General features: G+C 41.5%; 1 protein-coding gene across 4 annotated transcripts; it reads left to right on the top strand.

Moving 5' to 3' along the window:
• The first annotated feature begins 1232 nt into the window (after positions 1–1232).
• On the top strand, positions 1233–16478 carry LOC105451693 (rho-related BTB domain-containing protein 1). 4 transcript variants are annotated; one of them, XM_011692300.1, is made up of 15 exons: positions 1233–1548; positions 9138–9509; positions 10103–10206; positions 10273–10470; positions 11404–11611; positions 11844–12086; positions 12166–12251; positions 12682–12811; positions 12898–13032; positions 13529–13552; positions 14376–14529; positions 14599–14729; positions 15232–15474; positions 15565–15713; positions 16003–16478. In XM_011692300.1, the coding sequence occupies exons 2-15, from the start codon at positions 9330–9332 to the stop codon at positions 16244–16246; spliced, it is 2229 nt and encodes a 742-aa protein (XP_011690602.1). In that variant the 5' UTR covers positions 1233–1548; positions 9138–9329; the 3' UTR covers positions 16247–16478. The 4 variants fall into 4 exon arrangements, with proteins under 4 accessions (XP_011690602.1, XP_011690601.1, XP_011690603.1 ...); XM_011692299.1 differs by having other exon boundaries at positions 1233–1736; XM_011692301.1 differs by lacking the exon at positions 13529–13552 and having other exon boundaries at positions 1233–1736.
• Positions 16479–17094: the final 616 nt, after the last annotated feature.

Raw genomic sequence — 17094 nt, 5'->3', positions numbered from 1 at the left:
AAAAAAGGATAAAAAAAATATCGAATTTGATCGCATATAAGATTTATACTTGTTACAGTTCATCATTCCAATAAATAATTTAAAGAACTCTCCTGGAGAATAGAAGGGATAATAACGATTTAATATCTGAGACGCATAAATTCTCCGATTATACTACAATGGATCATTCATTGTTCTTTTATAAATTATAGTTCTCTTCGATTCTTTACTGCCAGAAATAATCCAGTTTGTTTATGACAATTCGTAAAGCATAAATTTGATGTTCTATACATCGAAATTTTCTTCTTTATGTAGTAGTACGAGCTCTTAATGTTCTTATAGCAACTGATTAAAAAACCGGCAATTTACTTTATCGAACAAATTATATTGTTGAAGATCGACTTTGAACATTACGATATTACTCTTTATCGTTGAGTAATACGGTCTTACAAAAAACTCTTACTTTAATAGGCTGTAAGGAAAGGCAGAAAATTGTCAATCAAACCTCCTACACTCAAATGCTTGACCTATCGGTATTTTATAGAAATTGTGTGTACAAATAGTACACAAACCAGGTAATTAACTTGTAAGTTCAATTGCAGTTTCAAATGGCATTATACGTATCAGAGTTTAGCCAATCCCAAAAGTATATGCATGAACAAGTACTGCATTGAATATGTCCAATGAGAAATTACAACAATTTATATTGCTATAATATCTCTAGAGAAAAAACTTGCAGTTTAAAGAGATTTTTTATGAGCTATTTAAAAATTAAATTGTACATCAACGTAGCAATTAAAAAACCGGAATGTGTGCCTTTTGTCTCATTGAAGTTAAAGTTTATCGGTTCGTTGTTTTGATATAAAGTTTTTTTTTTTACAGAAGTATTTACTGAGTATTTAAAAAAATTTTTACCCTGTGCGTATGAACATGTACCCAGATGATCCCGTCGGTTAATATTAGATCGTATAAATTTTTCTCTCAATTATATACCACGCAAAATTGCGAAAAAATTTTGATAAAATGTATTAAAGTTATTAATTGAAATTTGCACGTGCGTATGAAATAGTACTTGAATATCGCAAATATTTAAAATGATTAGCAATTAATCATAAAACAATGTCGGAATCATTATTTTTTAATTAAAAATAGAATATTATAATCTGAATTACATTTGATCAATAATGCAGACATTGATGAGGCATGATAGGGATCAGAGCTCTCTCTCTCTCTCTCTCTCTCTCTCTCTCTCTCTCTCTCTCTCTCTCCCCGGGTACCGTCGTCAGAAAAGGGAGAACCGGCGAATTTTTCGCCGATTTTCGGAGCACGATCGTTCGACTGCAAATCGGAGCGAAGAACCGACGCGGAGCGCGGTTTCGGTCCGAAGAGAGTGCACGGAACGTATTCCTTTCTTTTCCTCGCCTCGGTGGAATGCCCCTCCTCGAACGCCCGCCCTGTCAGGACGTCAGCTGGAACTTGCGTGGAACGTCCTGGTTGCGCGATGTGCCGCCGCTGCAGCTTCTAGTCCGTCGCCGCGCTCCGACAGACGACGGCGGCCGCAGACGGGAGGTACGGAGGAGCGGCGATCGTTAGACTTTTACTCCGTCACCCACCGTTACATCGCGATTCGCGACGTGGTGCAATCCGCGTTCGCCTACCCTATAACGCGGAGGAGAAACTCCGATTCTCTGACACGGATAAGGAAGACATCCGCTCGAGTACGCCCCATCGTCAACAGGCGGGAGAGCTGCACGCGGGTAATTTCTCGAGCATCGACTGAACTTCGTCTCTTCACTCTTTCTCTCTCCTCGTCCTCCCCCCTCTCTCTCTCTCTCTCTCTCTCTCTCTTCGCGGCTACGCAGTCAATTATATACATACGTATGTATTTAGATATATATATCCCACGCTCTCTGCTCGCGCGAGAAAAGTGCCTCCTCATCAAACTCGCGTGTAGCATCCATTAATGATCCAAATGCAGTTGTCGTCGAGAGACAAAAAAAAAGTAAAAGAAAAAGAAAGAGGGAGAGAGAGAAAGAGAAAAATCGTACTGATCTTATTGTTAGATTAGCTTGTATTACACGATTTTTGCCATTTCCTCCGATGTCATCCGGCGAAAGTATATATGTTGCGGGACAAACGTCAGCAAGAGTGTCGAGAAAACACTCGATGCAAATTAACTACGTAGGTCCATCGTACTCCCCGACCAGAATGACAAACTCGCGACCGACCGCGTCGTGCCAGTATACTTCGCACGGCACTTGGCGTCGTCACATCTGTTCACGGGCCACTCGTTCTCCCGACGAATTTTCTCTTGAGACGTTTGTATCCCGTATTTTTCTCATGACACGCTGATACTCTAAAAAAAATAACAAAAAAAAACGATCGCGACGGGGTCCAGCAGGTACTCGATGGAGCGTCGCCGCGTTTGGCGTCGGTGCGCGTTACGCGCCGCGTGGTCGCTGACTATTATTCCACCTATTTATCTCCAACTTCTCTCTTTCTCTCTTCGGACTATCTGTCGGTCTCGCTTTTAACTTATATAAGAGAGCACTGTCGTCTGCAATGTGAGTGCAAACGTCCCCGCCGCGGTGGCAGAGGCGAGCCTCGAACTTGCGGCGCCCCGGTCTCGCGATCGTTATAATATTGCCATGAACGTTAGGATCGTTAATGTCGCGGCTGGAATTAATATTAGCGCGTGCACGTTGCGCGCATCCGCACACGTGCCACGCGCGGAGTACCTTCATTATACACGCAGAGCGTACGCAGAACATGTCATCTCGTTGTTGCATATATTCGCTGCGCTAGAAAAGTGGCACAGGTCTCAAATTAGCATTTTTCTTTTTTATTTTATTAGATAATGAAGGGAAAACATTTTCCTTTATTCAGAAATCGATCTTAAAGATTTTAGGATTTGATTTCCTTTCGTTGAAAATGCTAATTTTCGACTTGTGTCACTTATTTATCTGCCAACGCAGCGATACGTCATGCACGTTCTAATACTACATATATATACGCATATGCATCATTCGATACGGCAGATGATTTGCTCCGCTTGTTATTGCGAGTTATATATTTTGTTATTCATCGTAATATAATCTTGTTATTACTCCACAACCTTATTGCAACCTTATTTCCCCGCCGCTCGCGAGCATTTCCCCAAACGACGCAATTCCATGTATCTCCTCGCAATTGCTTCTCGGGCCGTTCGCGGCGATACATGGAAACGGATTATATGTATGTACTTTTCGAGTAACCGCGCGCCGCGGAGAACGCATGGCGTGCGGAGATTGGAACTCGACCGTCGACCCACAGTCGCGGCACAGTTAAAAATTGATTTATGCCCTCCCTCTAACATTGTACGAGACGCGTCGTATCGCTCGGCGTTGCGGCATATTCGCGATCATTTGCCCTAACGACCGCCGCCGATTGCTGCGTGTGTATATGCCGCGATTTAAGCGGCGCGTGCCAATGCCGTTTGCGATCCTATCGCCTGCGTCTCGGGCGGAACGTCTCATTGTCAGTTTCTGCCGATCGACGGCGACGTCGTCGGGGCACACGTCGACGGGCGCGGACAGGAGGAAGGGGGGAGGAGGGAGGGAGGGAAATGTCGGAAACATGATAGAGACGCCACGCGACGTGGTGCGCGATCGACAGGTATTACACGTGATACCACGCGACACGCGATACGATGCGATATGATTTCCGGCGTAACGTGACACCCGATCTCGTCCCGCGACGCGCGCGGAGCAGAGAGAGGTCCGCCGCGTTTACTGCGGCGGCGAGCCCACCGTCGCAGTTCCGCGATTAGCCGCTGAAAGAGGTCGGCAATAAGAACCACCGTTTACCTAATTAACGCGGCCGACGGACGTACGCGGCTCGGCCGTTGCGCGGCTCGTTGACCCCGCGTGCAATTCTTGGACTTGGACCGTCCTTCGGCCGGATTGATTTACACGTCGCTCGACGCGGCGCGCGGCGCGACGACGACGACGAAGAAGAAGGCGAGTAAAGCCAGGCGACGCGACGCGGAGGCGAACAAAAAAGGAGAATGGAAGAAAGCGGAGGGTAGTGCGCCGACCTCCCCCCTCGTGCTCCACCGCCTACTCGATTTTTCTCATTATACTTGGCGGCGACGATGGCCCGGTCCTCTCTCTTTCTACTCGCTCCGCGGCTGACCTCCCTGCGACCCGTTCTGCAATGCGTCAGCAACGGCTTCTACCGCCGCCGCTGGCGCGCGGTATCTACAGTTCGCTCCCGCACGTTCTACATCCGTTACTCCGCTCCTCTCCTCTCTCTCTCTCTCTCTCTCTCTCTCTCTCTCTCTCTCCCGAGACTACAATGCGGGTACATTAGGCGTTATATATGCCTCTAACGTTCGCCCGAATCGTTTTCTAAACACATTTCCGCCAGGTATACACACCTAGTTATCGCAGATCGTAAATACCCTGCAGTGGTAAAAAAAAAAAAAACAGTGGTTAAAGGCAATAACTATAACGCAGGCGGGTAATAAGCAACAGCTATTTAAAATTTTACACACTGCGAGCTTGATTAATGCCATTGATAAATGTTGACATATTCGGTGTATTTAATATTAAGCGATGAAAGCGACAATTCCATCGGTATTTCTACTGGAAATTATTAACGAATTGATAAAGGAAATTACCAACGCGATTAGAGAGATATTCCGAAAGCGGCTTCGGAATCACGAACCCGTGGAATTTGCTATTCGTTGCAATTCTACGGAAATATCCACCGAAGCTATTAGGATTTGACTATTTAAAGCGGACTAATAGTCGTTTCTGCTATATGTATATCGATGACGTCAGAGCGATATTTCTCTGACTAAATACGTTCTTGTAAATGCATACATAGGACTGTGAAATAGAAACTAAAATCAATTTAAAACCTTGAAAATAGCTCGGCTGGCGCGTCATTGATTAAAGTTTCAGAATGCGTAAAAACAGTGTAATCACATTGAGCGATCAGTCATACGTATATGTCGCATTGATTATGTTGCATTAATTTTTCTGTGTTCTTAACAACAGATGGCGAACGAATAAGAATATCGTGAAATATTTTTCCAAACCTTTAACCTTATTTCATATTGTTTCGCATGACGCTTCGCATTATTTTTAAGAGCAAAAATTTTAGTAAATTTTCTCATTTTAAGTAATTGGTATAATTAAACCGACTACCTCATCATTTTAATAGCACAATACTAATTTCCGCATGGAAAGTATCAATCATCAGGAGGACTTCTTTCGATTAATAAAGTACAGCAATTATAAATTTACGACTAAATTGATCAAATTCATCATATTCTAATATTTTTAATTTTCAAACTAGTTTAGGAAGTAAAAGATACTTGCTCAAACATCGCATAATTTTTAATGTCGATAACATATTTTCTTAGTAAATTGAGATGGTATTTTATGGCATCAATCAAATGCAAGTGAAACATTCTTAGCTATTTATACCGAAAATCTATAATACAATATTATTGATTTCAGTAATAACGGGTGTGATATTCGACTGGAAATTCGGAAATAAAGCTTACGTATTATGATTTACATTCTTCAAAATATAAATAGAGGGAAAAGTACGATACAATTAATTTAAAGAAGAATTGTATCGTTTATTATTCAATTCTCAAATGTGTTATTAAAGGTAAGAGGCACAATAACTAATCCAGGCGGGTAAACTTTATTTTTCATTACATTTAAATTTGGTTTAATTTGTTTTTGCTATCGACGAATCGTTTGTTTCTACTGCGAGTCAAATGCCTCTTGCTTTAGACGTTTATTTTAATGTCCTTCGCAATTGGCGCATAGCAGAAAGTATGAAAACAACTTATTGTCATATCGGTAAAGATCGATGAGTCTTGCTAAAAGTTGATGATGACTTTTGTTATCAGTTCTAACTGACGTAAACCATCTGCTGCTTTGTCGTACACGTAATAACTGTAGTATATGCTTGGTTTACTGCATATTGCTTGAAACGATTGTTCATATATTGTGTTTACAAGCGTATTAAAAAGCCGTAACATATTCGCGAGATGACGGAAAGCATTACGCCCGTCATCAAAAATGTCAAAAGAAATCAGCATACATGCCGCTCTTGGAATACATGTAAACTCTTCTCGACGTAACATTCGGCAATTTAAAAAAATTAGAGCCAGTTTTAGCTCGAAGATTGGCTATTTACGACTCGTAATGAATCAAAAGAACTGAGCTATCTATAGCACATGGACGATGATTGCCGCATAATATCTTAACCTCGCCGGCAATTTGAACCGAGATACAGTCCTCGCATGGCGGATTACACGGAATCACAGTAATAGTAATAATAATAATCCGGCAAAAAGAACTGCGTTTGAAGGGATATCCAAAATATCGCTCTCTCTGCAGCAGATCGTCATCTATTCACCGATTCAGTCGTCGTTAACGGTTCGATAAGACACGATAAGGCAACCGATTACATTTGCAGATTATATGATATCTAAAAATACGAGGTCAGATTGACACGCGAAGAGCCAGGTTGTAACTAATTATCCACCACCCTTTCCGATCAATAATTTTATATATGAAGCGTTTTATCGATGCGATCACTCGGACACGCGGAACGGGCGGATATACATATTCCATTTTCCAATTCATTTTTAATCACGTGATGCACGTTTCGCTGAATGAACGGAGGAGCGGACACTTGCCACAAATTCCATTTCATGAAAGTAGGTCTCGTCCAAAGACACTTCCCGGAAAGCGTCAGCGAAACAGGCAGACTATTGAGCGACGAGGCTTTCGAGTTTCGCATCGTGACTCAGTGAATATTACGCTTTGCATATCTCGAGTAGTTGTCACCTGGCATTATCGACATGTTTCCTCCTAGGCGCACAATATTATCGTAACAAGCGGATATTATAACATTATAACCCGCCGCATGCAGCAAGCGTTGCCTTGGGATGCGTTTGACGTGAAAGTCGCGGGTAAACTAATTCAAAGTTTTCTTACGAGCGTAGCGCTTTTACTCATTCCGCTCGAGATTAAATCTGCAGCTGTTTGCTAATCGAACGAACTTTAGAATGTCGGAGACGACAAATAAAGTGGAATTTAACTTCAATTATTTACAATAAAGCGTGGATTACAGTTTGCTTTATTTTCAACGGTATTTGCAGTTTTAGGAAATAATGTTGCCGTGAGTTTTGGAAATTTTTTAGACTGTACAAACTTGAGTTTTTATTCTTTTTCGAGAGAAAAATATTGCCGACAGAATCTGAATTCACGATTATGCTCTCTAAATTCGCATTTTAATAGTAAAAAAAAAAACACATTAGATTTAATTACAAATTTAATATAGAGGTATATAATGTAGGACATATTTAGATAGAATGTAGACTTTTGAGAACAGATAATATTGAATTTATCGGTAATCGAGTTGACACATTCTTTAATATATTGGGAAAATCGAACGACATTTAATATTAAGTTCAGACATGACTTTACCTTAACGTTTATGAATATTTAACTGTTACACGTATATATAACATTGTGTTTGTGGGAGCTTCCAAGCATCTTTAGATACGCTCTGCATCGTGGCTCGGTATTTCGATGGCTCATTCGTATAAGATTTATATAGATCTGTAAAATCAAATTTAACGATGAATAGACAATTCCTTTGGTACCGAAACTGGAGCTGCGAGGGAAAAGCCGACCAGATGCTGAATGGAAATTCATATAAAAGAAGGTTTAATGTGGCGTGCTCGCGGTGCGCGGCCGAGAATGGAGTTCACCGGGCGTCGTCGAGGTTTTCGAGAATGTATTAGTCAGAGGCGTGATATATATATATATATATATATATATATATATATGTGTGTGTGTGTATGTATCTACGCGCTCGTTCAGGGTTAAGGCGATATGGAAATCGAGGCTGAGATCGCGAAGCTTCGCTGTTCTAAATATAGAAGAAAACCCTTTTTCTAGAGTTCACACAAATCGCAACTCACATATATAGACATACACAACGGACGATACGTATTTGGAGTGACTATCCCCGTTTCAGATTCTTATTCCCTCCGGACGTGCCCAGTATACACGTGCCAACACATTCAACACGACTACGCTTTTTTTTTTTGCGAATATCTGTACGTGCAATCATGTCATCTTCGTAATTTATCAAATTATCGTTTTAGTTTGACGTGATGGATGACGGTCGTAGATTATTTTCGGCACGAATATGATTTCCCTCTCCATCTCCTGCCGCATCTTCGATTGTTCCAAGATCGAAGAGGTCAAGCTTGAGAGGACGTCTTAAGTCGTCATCATGATTGCTACCTTCTAAGGAGTTATTATGTCGGACATGTATTAGTGTTTTACCAAAAGAGATGTTCTCTAAAAAAAAAAGGTCATCAAAATTAATTGACTCCTCTGCCGGGGATTTCTTTATTGAGCCGAGGAAAAGTCATCAAAATTGACTCTTTTGTCGGAGATTTTTTTTATCGAGCCCAAGAAAAATCATCGTGTTTTCCCAGAAGGAAAATTATCAAAATTTAAAGCGGTCGTCCGAAGATTATTTTCGTGTGCCGGAGAGTCGGAGATTCGTTGGATGACCCGAAGTCTCCGAAAACCAGGAGGTAGCAACCGTGGTCGTCACGAGTCGTATATGCTCCGATTATAATCGAATATTGAGACATATACGTGATTAGATATTTTGGACGAGTTAAGATTTAATCGTCCAAATGATTGCGTTTATTATATGTTTATTATACGTGTATGCAAACAGTTTATGCTAAAAGTTGAATGGATACCTAAGTAGCTATAAATCACTGAATAATTTATATAAGAAACGCAACAAAGTATTTAACGTATGTATGTTCGTACTTAAAGTACACGGCATTATGCAACGGACATATCGAATGCATGACATAACATTTACGTGTCCTTGCGCTAAGGCTAAGTGTCCGCTTGAGAGCTTTATTCGTGACTTCGCTTTCGAAGTCAGCGAGCGTACCTACATACGTGGCACTCTCGATACACTATAGGATATTGAGACGTCATCGAACGTATCGCGCGTTCTCGAGAGTGGGAAAAAAAGCTGTCGAGTGGACAAGCATTGCGTTGACATCTGCACACTGACGCATCGTTTCCGCGTTTTTTTTTTTTCAGGTCTAGCGCATATCTTATCAACGGTCAGGTCGAGGACATCTTGTTCCGGTTCGGTTATCGGATGTTGTGCACGCATTTGGCGGCTACGGAAACGACAGCGGTAGTATCATCTGTGCCGGAGACAGCGGTCGGGAACTCGAGCGATCTGGCAGGTGAGAGGGCATATTGCATGAGCAGGGGTGACTGTCGGTGATGGACAATGAGCAACCGCACCAGGAACTGGTCAAGTGCGTGGTCGTGGGTGACACGGCAGTCGGAAAGACCAGACTGATCTGCGCCAGGGCCTGCAACAAGCACGTGTCACTGTCACAGCTTCTGACCACTCACGTGCCCACGGTCTGGGCTATCGACCAATATCGGATTTACAAGGATGTGAGTCCGCCTACGCCTCATTATACAATTTTCTTTCGCTTAAAGACACATTTGGTGCAATCGGTGGTCAAATTTAAATCGAAATTACAATGCACACGGAAAGAGCGCGTAATTTTGCTAAAGTATCTAAAAATTTAACTAGGCACAGATTTGAAAATAATTATGTAGGTTGATGAGCAATGCTGCAAAAAGTTTTGACATTCTAGCCAGTTTGAGTCCTATACGTAATTATTTTAATGGTTCTATATAATTATTCTGATGGCCTAATAAAATTATTTTTTTAAATTTGTGTGTAGCTAAATTTTTAAGCAAAACCGTTGTTTTTGTGTATAATAATCAGTGAATGAACAATGTGAATTATATTGTGTAAATGTACAATTTATGTAATATTACTACTTAATATTAAATAAAGCTTGAATTACGAAGTGATTTAACAATAAAAATTCAGAAGTCTCTCTTTTTCTATTTAGACTTTGTTAAATCAATAACAGCATGTTTATGTTTATCATTATCAAGTTGAAGGCTATCTCTATTATTAATTTTCCTTGAAGTGTGTAGCGATATTAAATAACATAGTGTGATATGTGTATCAGGTGTTGGAGCGATCTTGGGAGATAGTAGACAATGTAAACGTGTCGCTACGTCTCTGGGACACATTTGGCGATCACGAGAAGGATCGACGTTTCGCATACGGCAGGTAAGACTGCCTCGTCGAGACAGAATTCGCGAATCGATATTAATTGGAATGGATTGGTTTCACCAGGTCTGACGTCGTGTTACTATGTTTCTCCATAACCAACCCCGTTTCCTTGCGAAACTGCAAGGTGATGTGGTATCCCGAGATAAGAAGGTTCTGCCCGCAGACACCGGTCCTATTGGTCGGATGCAAAAACGATTTGCGGTATATGTATCGGGACGAAACTTATCTCAGTTACTTCCGCGACCGCAGCCCCTTTGTAAGGTAAATTATTTCCTTTAAAAAGTTAACTAGAATAAAAATTTGAGAAATTGAAAGAAATTGTAAGTTGAGAATTTGAAGAAAATTCTTTTGTGAGGTCAAATTTAGAAAATTCAGAAATATTAATTTTTTTTCAAAATCTCAAAATTCTTTATCTTCAATAAAATTTTTACAATTTTGAAATTTTATAATTTCTCTGTACGTATGAATACATAACGTAGAGTTATAAATTAATTCTTTAAAGAGAACGCGATGATAGATTCAGTTTTTCATTTTGGATTCATTTTTTTCATATTTGATAATTTAATTTGCTAATTTTATCTCACAAAGTTTTGGCAGAATTTATTGTTTCAAAAGTATAAAAAGTACTCTTCCAAAAACTAATTTAAAGCACATTTAGTTATTTCGATCGATCGCATCTTTTTTTGGCGACAAACAGAATTCGCGTGCGGATGTCCGATTTTTTTTTAGCCTCGTGTGAAATTCATTCACTCGCATCGGTGCTCCTTCAACGATGGTCAGTTTACCGAAGTGTGTCAAAGTATTGATTTTTCAGCGAGTCTCCGTAAGCTTCCTCGAAATCTCTTACCGGCAAAAAATATTCATTACGATCAGCTTATGCGGCATCGCGGCATATGAATTTTATATAACGACGCTGGGTGATCGATTGAAACGCTTAAAATTCTCGATAGTTGAGTAATCGGGTCGCGTCCAAATTAACCGAACCTTGGACACAACGGCGATTACTCCCTCGGGAGAAAGCCGGAAAGTTCCTCGTGACTTTTAACGATCCCTTTTCTTTATTGCAATCAGAATGACTTCATCGTCGTTTCAGCTTCACCTTTGGAAATAACATATATATTGCGTTTAATACGACGTTTCGCAACGGTTGCACCTTCGAAAGCATAATCAATCTCGGTCGCGATTGCTTTGCAGGGCTACGAGGAAGAGCGATCTGGTGATGCCGGATCAGGCGCGGGCGGTGGCGCGAGAACTCGGCGTGTGCTATTACGAGACGAGCGTTTTCACTTATTACGGCGTGAACGAGGTGTTCGAGAATTCGATACGCGCCGCCCTGATCGCACGTCGTCAGCAGCGCTTCTGGATGACGAACCTGAAAAGGGTGCAAAGACCTTTGTTACAGGTAACTGACGATGTAAACGATTTTACGACAGACTTGTCTTTCAGACAGAAATATAGAAGAGCCTTCGCTCGACCTCACAATCTTTGATATTGTTTCTGAATAAATATAAAATTAAGATGTTTGAAAAGAGGACGAATCCGACGAGTCCTCCGATTGATGTTGAGTCCGAGTCCTTTGATTGATGCTTTATTCTTTTTCGCGTTGATAAGACTATGATGATTTTACTCGACAGGCGCCGTTCTGTCCACCAAAACCAGTACCGCCGAAGGTATGCCTGGCTGCGAGTACCTATGAGGAGAACATGAAGAGCCTGTGGACGAGGCCGGTTCACACGGACGTCACCCTGATCGCGAGTAACTGCACGTTCTCGGTTCATCGGTGCCTTCTCGCCGCCGCCTCGCCGGCATTTCATCGGCTCTTCTCGATGGAACTCGCCCAGGAATTGACGCCGCGCAGCTCCAGCGAGTCCAGCATGGTATATGCCAGCTCTATCAGGTTCGGAGGTAGTAACAGGATAACACAATAACACATGTTTCCCTTATTGTCTCGTCAAGGTGAGCACTTTCGGCGAGGCCACCGTCGGTGACTTCAACGACGATACCGAGTGCCTAATTCGTATCGATCAAAGCAAATCCGCAAAGTGAGTTACTTCATTCCTCGTATGTTTACTCCTGCGTCGATTAACCCTTTATTTGGCAAGCCGCAGTTTAACACGTGACGAAACATGTCTAATTTTGCGGCATTTGCGTTGCGCTAACATCGCTGAGTGTTCGCTTGGGCTTGATACTAACTGGAAGAGGGCACGCCTATATTGAAACATGCTTCGATCATGCGGTTCAATCCGACACACACTGACATCGCTCGAGGATACTATTGCCAAATAAAGAGTTAGATGCAGATCCCCCCCCCTCCCCTTTAGCCTTTGCACGGTCTTTAAATGTCGGCACATTCGACTTTACGTAGCGACGGAACAGACAGTTTTTTTTTTGCAGTATTTCGTTGATAAAGAGTTTGTATACTTGATCGTGTCCCCGCGACGTGACAAATCAAACGAGTGACGTACGTTGCAGGGTCTGGGAGCAACTTAAGCGACGGTCGAGTTTTCAAGTACTGCCGACGATGGATAATCAGAGGAAGAGTAACGGCGCGACGATGAGGGAGCTGAATCATCCTGCCTTCCAAAATATTCGTATATGTCTGGTAAGTAGTTTTTTTTTTACATTGCGAAACTCGCGTCGCCGTCGTCGCCTCGCGTCATTAATTCGCCGTTTCCGAACGCTTTACAGACTGAGAATGCGAACGGAGTGCAGCAGCCCATGACCGTGATCACGCTGTCGAAGCTGATCACGCCGCAGGCGATGCAGCAGTGCTTGCAATTCATTTACACGGGCAGCTTGGACAAACGGTATCACGATCTGCAAGTACGTTGGGTCGGTAGAAATTATCATAAGAGAAAAGGTACATTCGAGAATGTAAGAGAAGACCCTTAATGTTATGTTTATCCGTCGCGGAAGTAACGCGCGTTGAATGAAGCGAACGGAAATATATAGGCGCGGTATAAAAAGAAAATGAAAACGGAGGAGCGAGGTTTATCTCGCGTAGGTTTACGACAAGGTACATAGAGAAACTCGATCGAGTATAAGTGTGCTCTCCAGAGTGTGTTTTGACTGCCTTTGCGGTTACGCCAAGCCCTGCCATCCTTACATCAGGTATAATTTTGCAGCGACGTTTTGCATTACATGAATTGTACAATTTGAGGAAGCACGACTGAGAAATCGCGAATGCTCGCCCGACGTATCGCGTTTGATAAAAGATACCACGGTGTGTACAATTGTAAATGATCTCTTAAGAGCGTGAGCTAAAATCGCAAACTGTTGCAGAATATGCAGAGTAACTAACGCGGCTCTATTCTTTCAGACAGCTCCTATCGGGCTTCTACTGGTTAGTACAAAAGCGAAATTGCGTTTTGGAAATTTGGCAGTCGCATTAATACATACGTACACGTATTTACATGCGCACGCACGCACGCACACATATATATATATATATATATATATATAGTAGCCTCATCTATAGCTGATCTGTTTTTCGACTTTGAAGATTTATAATTGCGCGATCATATCATCTTACGAGCATGCGCCTTTACGACTAATTAATTACTAATATTACGAGGCAAACACTCGACGCATTTTCAGAAATTAATTTTTCAATCGAGCAATCAGAACAAAAATTAAATATTAAGAATAAGATCGTGAGACAGATAATTATTAGAGAGCTGAGAGGCTGTTAAAGTCCGCTAATAATTGTTTTACGTATCTCGAAAACGCGTTTAACTGTTCTTTCTAGAGAAATCTATTTAATGTCGTATAATCTAACGACTTACATCGATTTTCGACGTTTAGCTGATAGGCCATGCTCATTATATGCTTATAGTTCGCGAATCATCGCTTCCGTAGTATCGTGCGATCATTCTCTTCGACATCATCGAGCGGGGGGTGGGAGAGGGAAAAGGTCTCGAGGAATCGACGCACGGTCGACCTCGACCGGCGGGTGCCGTGCATGGATACGCTTCCAGTTGTTCTCACCGACATTCTAGAATCATTGCCTAGTAGGATAGGTCCTCTAGCGATTCGGCAACGATCAGATCTCGTGTCTTTCTTTTCTCTTTATTTATTTATTTTTTTTTTTTTTGATCAATCATTCTACGTCGTCGACGATCGCGATGGTGCACCGGTATGATGTCTCGGTTGCCTCTTGCCCGCAGGAGATCAGACAGGCGGCCGAGTTTCTCGAACTGCCGCAATTACTCATGGTGCTCGGTAGTATACAGACGCGGGAGCAGTTCGTCAATAGCGATCTCAATAATCGGTACAAGCACGTGGTTAGACAACGACTGGAAGATATCTGCCTGGAGCAAGGTGGGTGCGAAACGGGTCGAAAAAAATTAAATTATGTGAGCGTTGGACTAAGATACGTGATATACTCAGGTCTCTTCGCCGACGTGATGTTCGAATTAGACGATGGCAGCGTACCGGCCCACAAAGCGATTCTCACTGCCCGATGCGACGTGATGAAAGCCATGTTCTCTGGCGATTTTCGCGAAAGCAGCGCAAAAGTCGTAAGTGAAATATAACGATTTTAAGTATCATAACTGATTGTAATTTTATATGCATGCATGAGTTATATACAAAGTTACTCTGGAAAAATACATTTTATAATATTTTTAAGAATTTTTCATATTTTGATGCATGATTCGAGTTATATAAAATTATTTTGAAAAAATACATTTTATAATATTTTTAAAAATTTTTCATATTTTATATTTATGAAAATTTCTAAATAAAAAAGATAAACTATAAATTTTATAAATTTTCTTTAAAGAAAGATTAGATTTTCTCAACATTTCTGAAGTGTTCAAATTCGTATTAAAAAAATCTGAGTTTTCTAAAAAGTCAGATTATTAGTTATCAAATTTGTATAGAAATTTTGCGAAAAATTGCGTGAAAAATTCTAAGAAATTATTTGATCTCATAATTTTGAACAACTTGAATATAAATTAAGCACAATGGTTGGCAACACACAATTAATACGAGTCATGTCTTACACGATTGCAACGACAGATAGTCTTTCCTGGGGTTCGGGAGTACACATTCCACAAGTTACTCTGCTATCTTTACACGGACGAGGTACCGGCGATCTCCTCGGCCAGATGCCTGAACCTGTTGGAACTAGCCAACAGACTCTGCCTTCAACGATTGGTCAACTTAGTCGAGAGCAGAGTGATTGAGGATCTTGAGCGGCTTTCGCAAAACGAGGGGAACGACGCTGTGGAAAACTGCCTGAGGCTGTTGGAGCCGTGCAAGGTCGGTTTTCTTCGCGCGTTTTAACGTCAATTAAGACGCGATAATGCGGCGGTAGCGGTACCCCGTTTAACGCTCAGTTACGATTTCCAGCTACATAATGCCGATCAGCTGGCCGACTGGTGCATGAATCATCTCTGCGTTAACTATAATAAGCTGTGCAAAATGTCACCTCGCAGCGTGCGGCTGCTTCATCCGGAGAATCAGGAGTATTTGAATGAGCACCGATGGCCGCCGGTCTGGTACGTATTACCACTATTATCAGAGAGGTGACCTCATAAATTCTTTCTGCCATTTGATTTCGACAGAAGAGAAGAAAACTTTTTTTTCCTTATAACTCTTTCTTTACGATACATATCACGCTATTAACGTCGTAGCTTCTATTATGTGTAAGTAAATTTTTATACAAGTAAATGATCTCCGTCCACCGTTCGGGATCAATATTAAATCGATGTAATCGAGATCGATTTAATCAAGATATCGTTATCGTTCAGTTCTCAAATTTGATGTTGCAATAATTGTCTCTGACAGGTACTTGAAGGACTACGATTACTATCAGAAGTGTTTAGCGGAGCAGGTACGCGAGAACAAGCCGACGTTGAAGCGGAATCGCAATCAATCCGGCTGCCTGTGCTTCTCGAGCTCGAGCAAAACCAGGCGGGAGGGTAACACCGGCGGGAACGGCGGCGGCACAAAGTCAACGACGTCGAGCGAAACGCCGGCGGATCGGCCGCTCTTCGACTCCTCGACCGAGTCCGGCGAGCAAGCCGTATGACAGGAACTAAGCGGCCTCAGCCGCTCCGTCAGATTCATCCTGGTCCTACCTGTGCTCATGGTCTTCATATGCACTATTTTTACCATTTTGCTACTGCTACAGATTTATACTTAAGCGGACTGCAAGACACCAAAGAGAGTACGCGTAAACGCACGAAAAACACCTAAATATATATATGTATATATACATATATATATATACACACACATAATACACGTATACATATATAATATTATATATATAAATTATATATTTATTATATGTATAAATATCTAAAAATATTATAAAATATATACATACAATATTTTTATTTTTATACATATAATAAATATATTTCTATATATATTGTACAATACATATATCTATGGATAAATAAAACACACACGTACACACGCAAAACATGCAATACTAATGATCACGCGACGAAAGCCGACTTAGAGCTAGCTAGAGGATGCATTCGATTTTAGCTCGTCGAGGTCGAGTCTTGAGTCCTACTCCCTATCTCGTATGTGATTTCTCTTTTTTCTAATGGAGCCATTCTCCGCGCCGTGCATTTTTAAGAAGCTCGATGCCGCCGATCACCGGATGATCAACGCGAGCGTCCTTTCCGCGAATCTTTCCGCGAATTTTTCGTATCGTGGATCTACGGATTTTTTGCGCGATGCAAGCTCACACACTACTTTTATCTTCCGCAAATGAAGCGAGAACTGCGCGTGTTTCGAGGGAAGACTTTGTACTTTTTCTCTATCGCGCGTTGATATTCCAAAGCGAGTACATTCAGAGACAAAATTGTGTGGATGCCAATAAGAATAAAGATCAACTCACTTTTGTTTAATTCGTTTTTTTTT

The sequence above is a fragment of the Wasmannia auropunctata genome, unplaced genomic scaffold (assembly GCF_000956235.1).
Source record: "Wasmannia auropunctata unplaced genomic scaffold, wasmannia.A_1.0 LD336047.1, whole genome shotgun sequence".
Lineage (NCBI taxonomy): Eukaryota > Metazoa > Arthropoda > Insecta > Hymenoptera > Formicidae > Wasmannia > Wasmannia auropunctata.
Note: the sequence above shows the minus strand (reverse complement) of the source record. Positions and strands in the feature narration are given on the sequence as shown.

Coding starts and splice junctions, on each gene's coding strand:
- LOC105451693 (XM_011692300.1), top strand. CDS start 9,330: ATGGACAATGAGCAACCGCACCAGGAACTGGTCAAGTGCGTGGTCGTG. Junction 11,612..11,843: donor TGCAAAGACCTTTGTTACAG/GTAACTGACGAT, acceptor TTTACTCGACAG/GCGCCGTTCTGTCCACCAAA. Junction 12,812..12,897: donor AAAATATTCGTATATGTCTG/GTAAGTAGTTTT, acceptor AACGCTTTACAG/ACTGAGAATGCGAACGGAGT.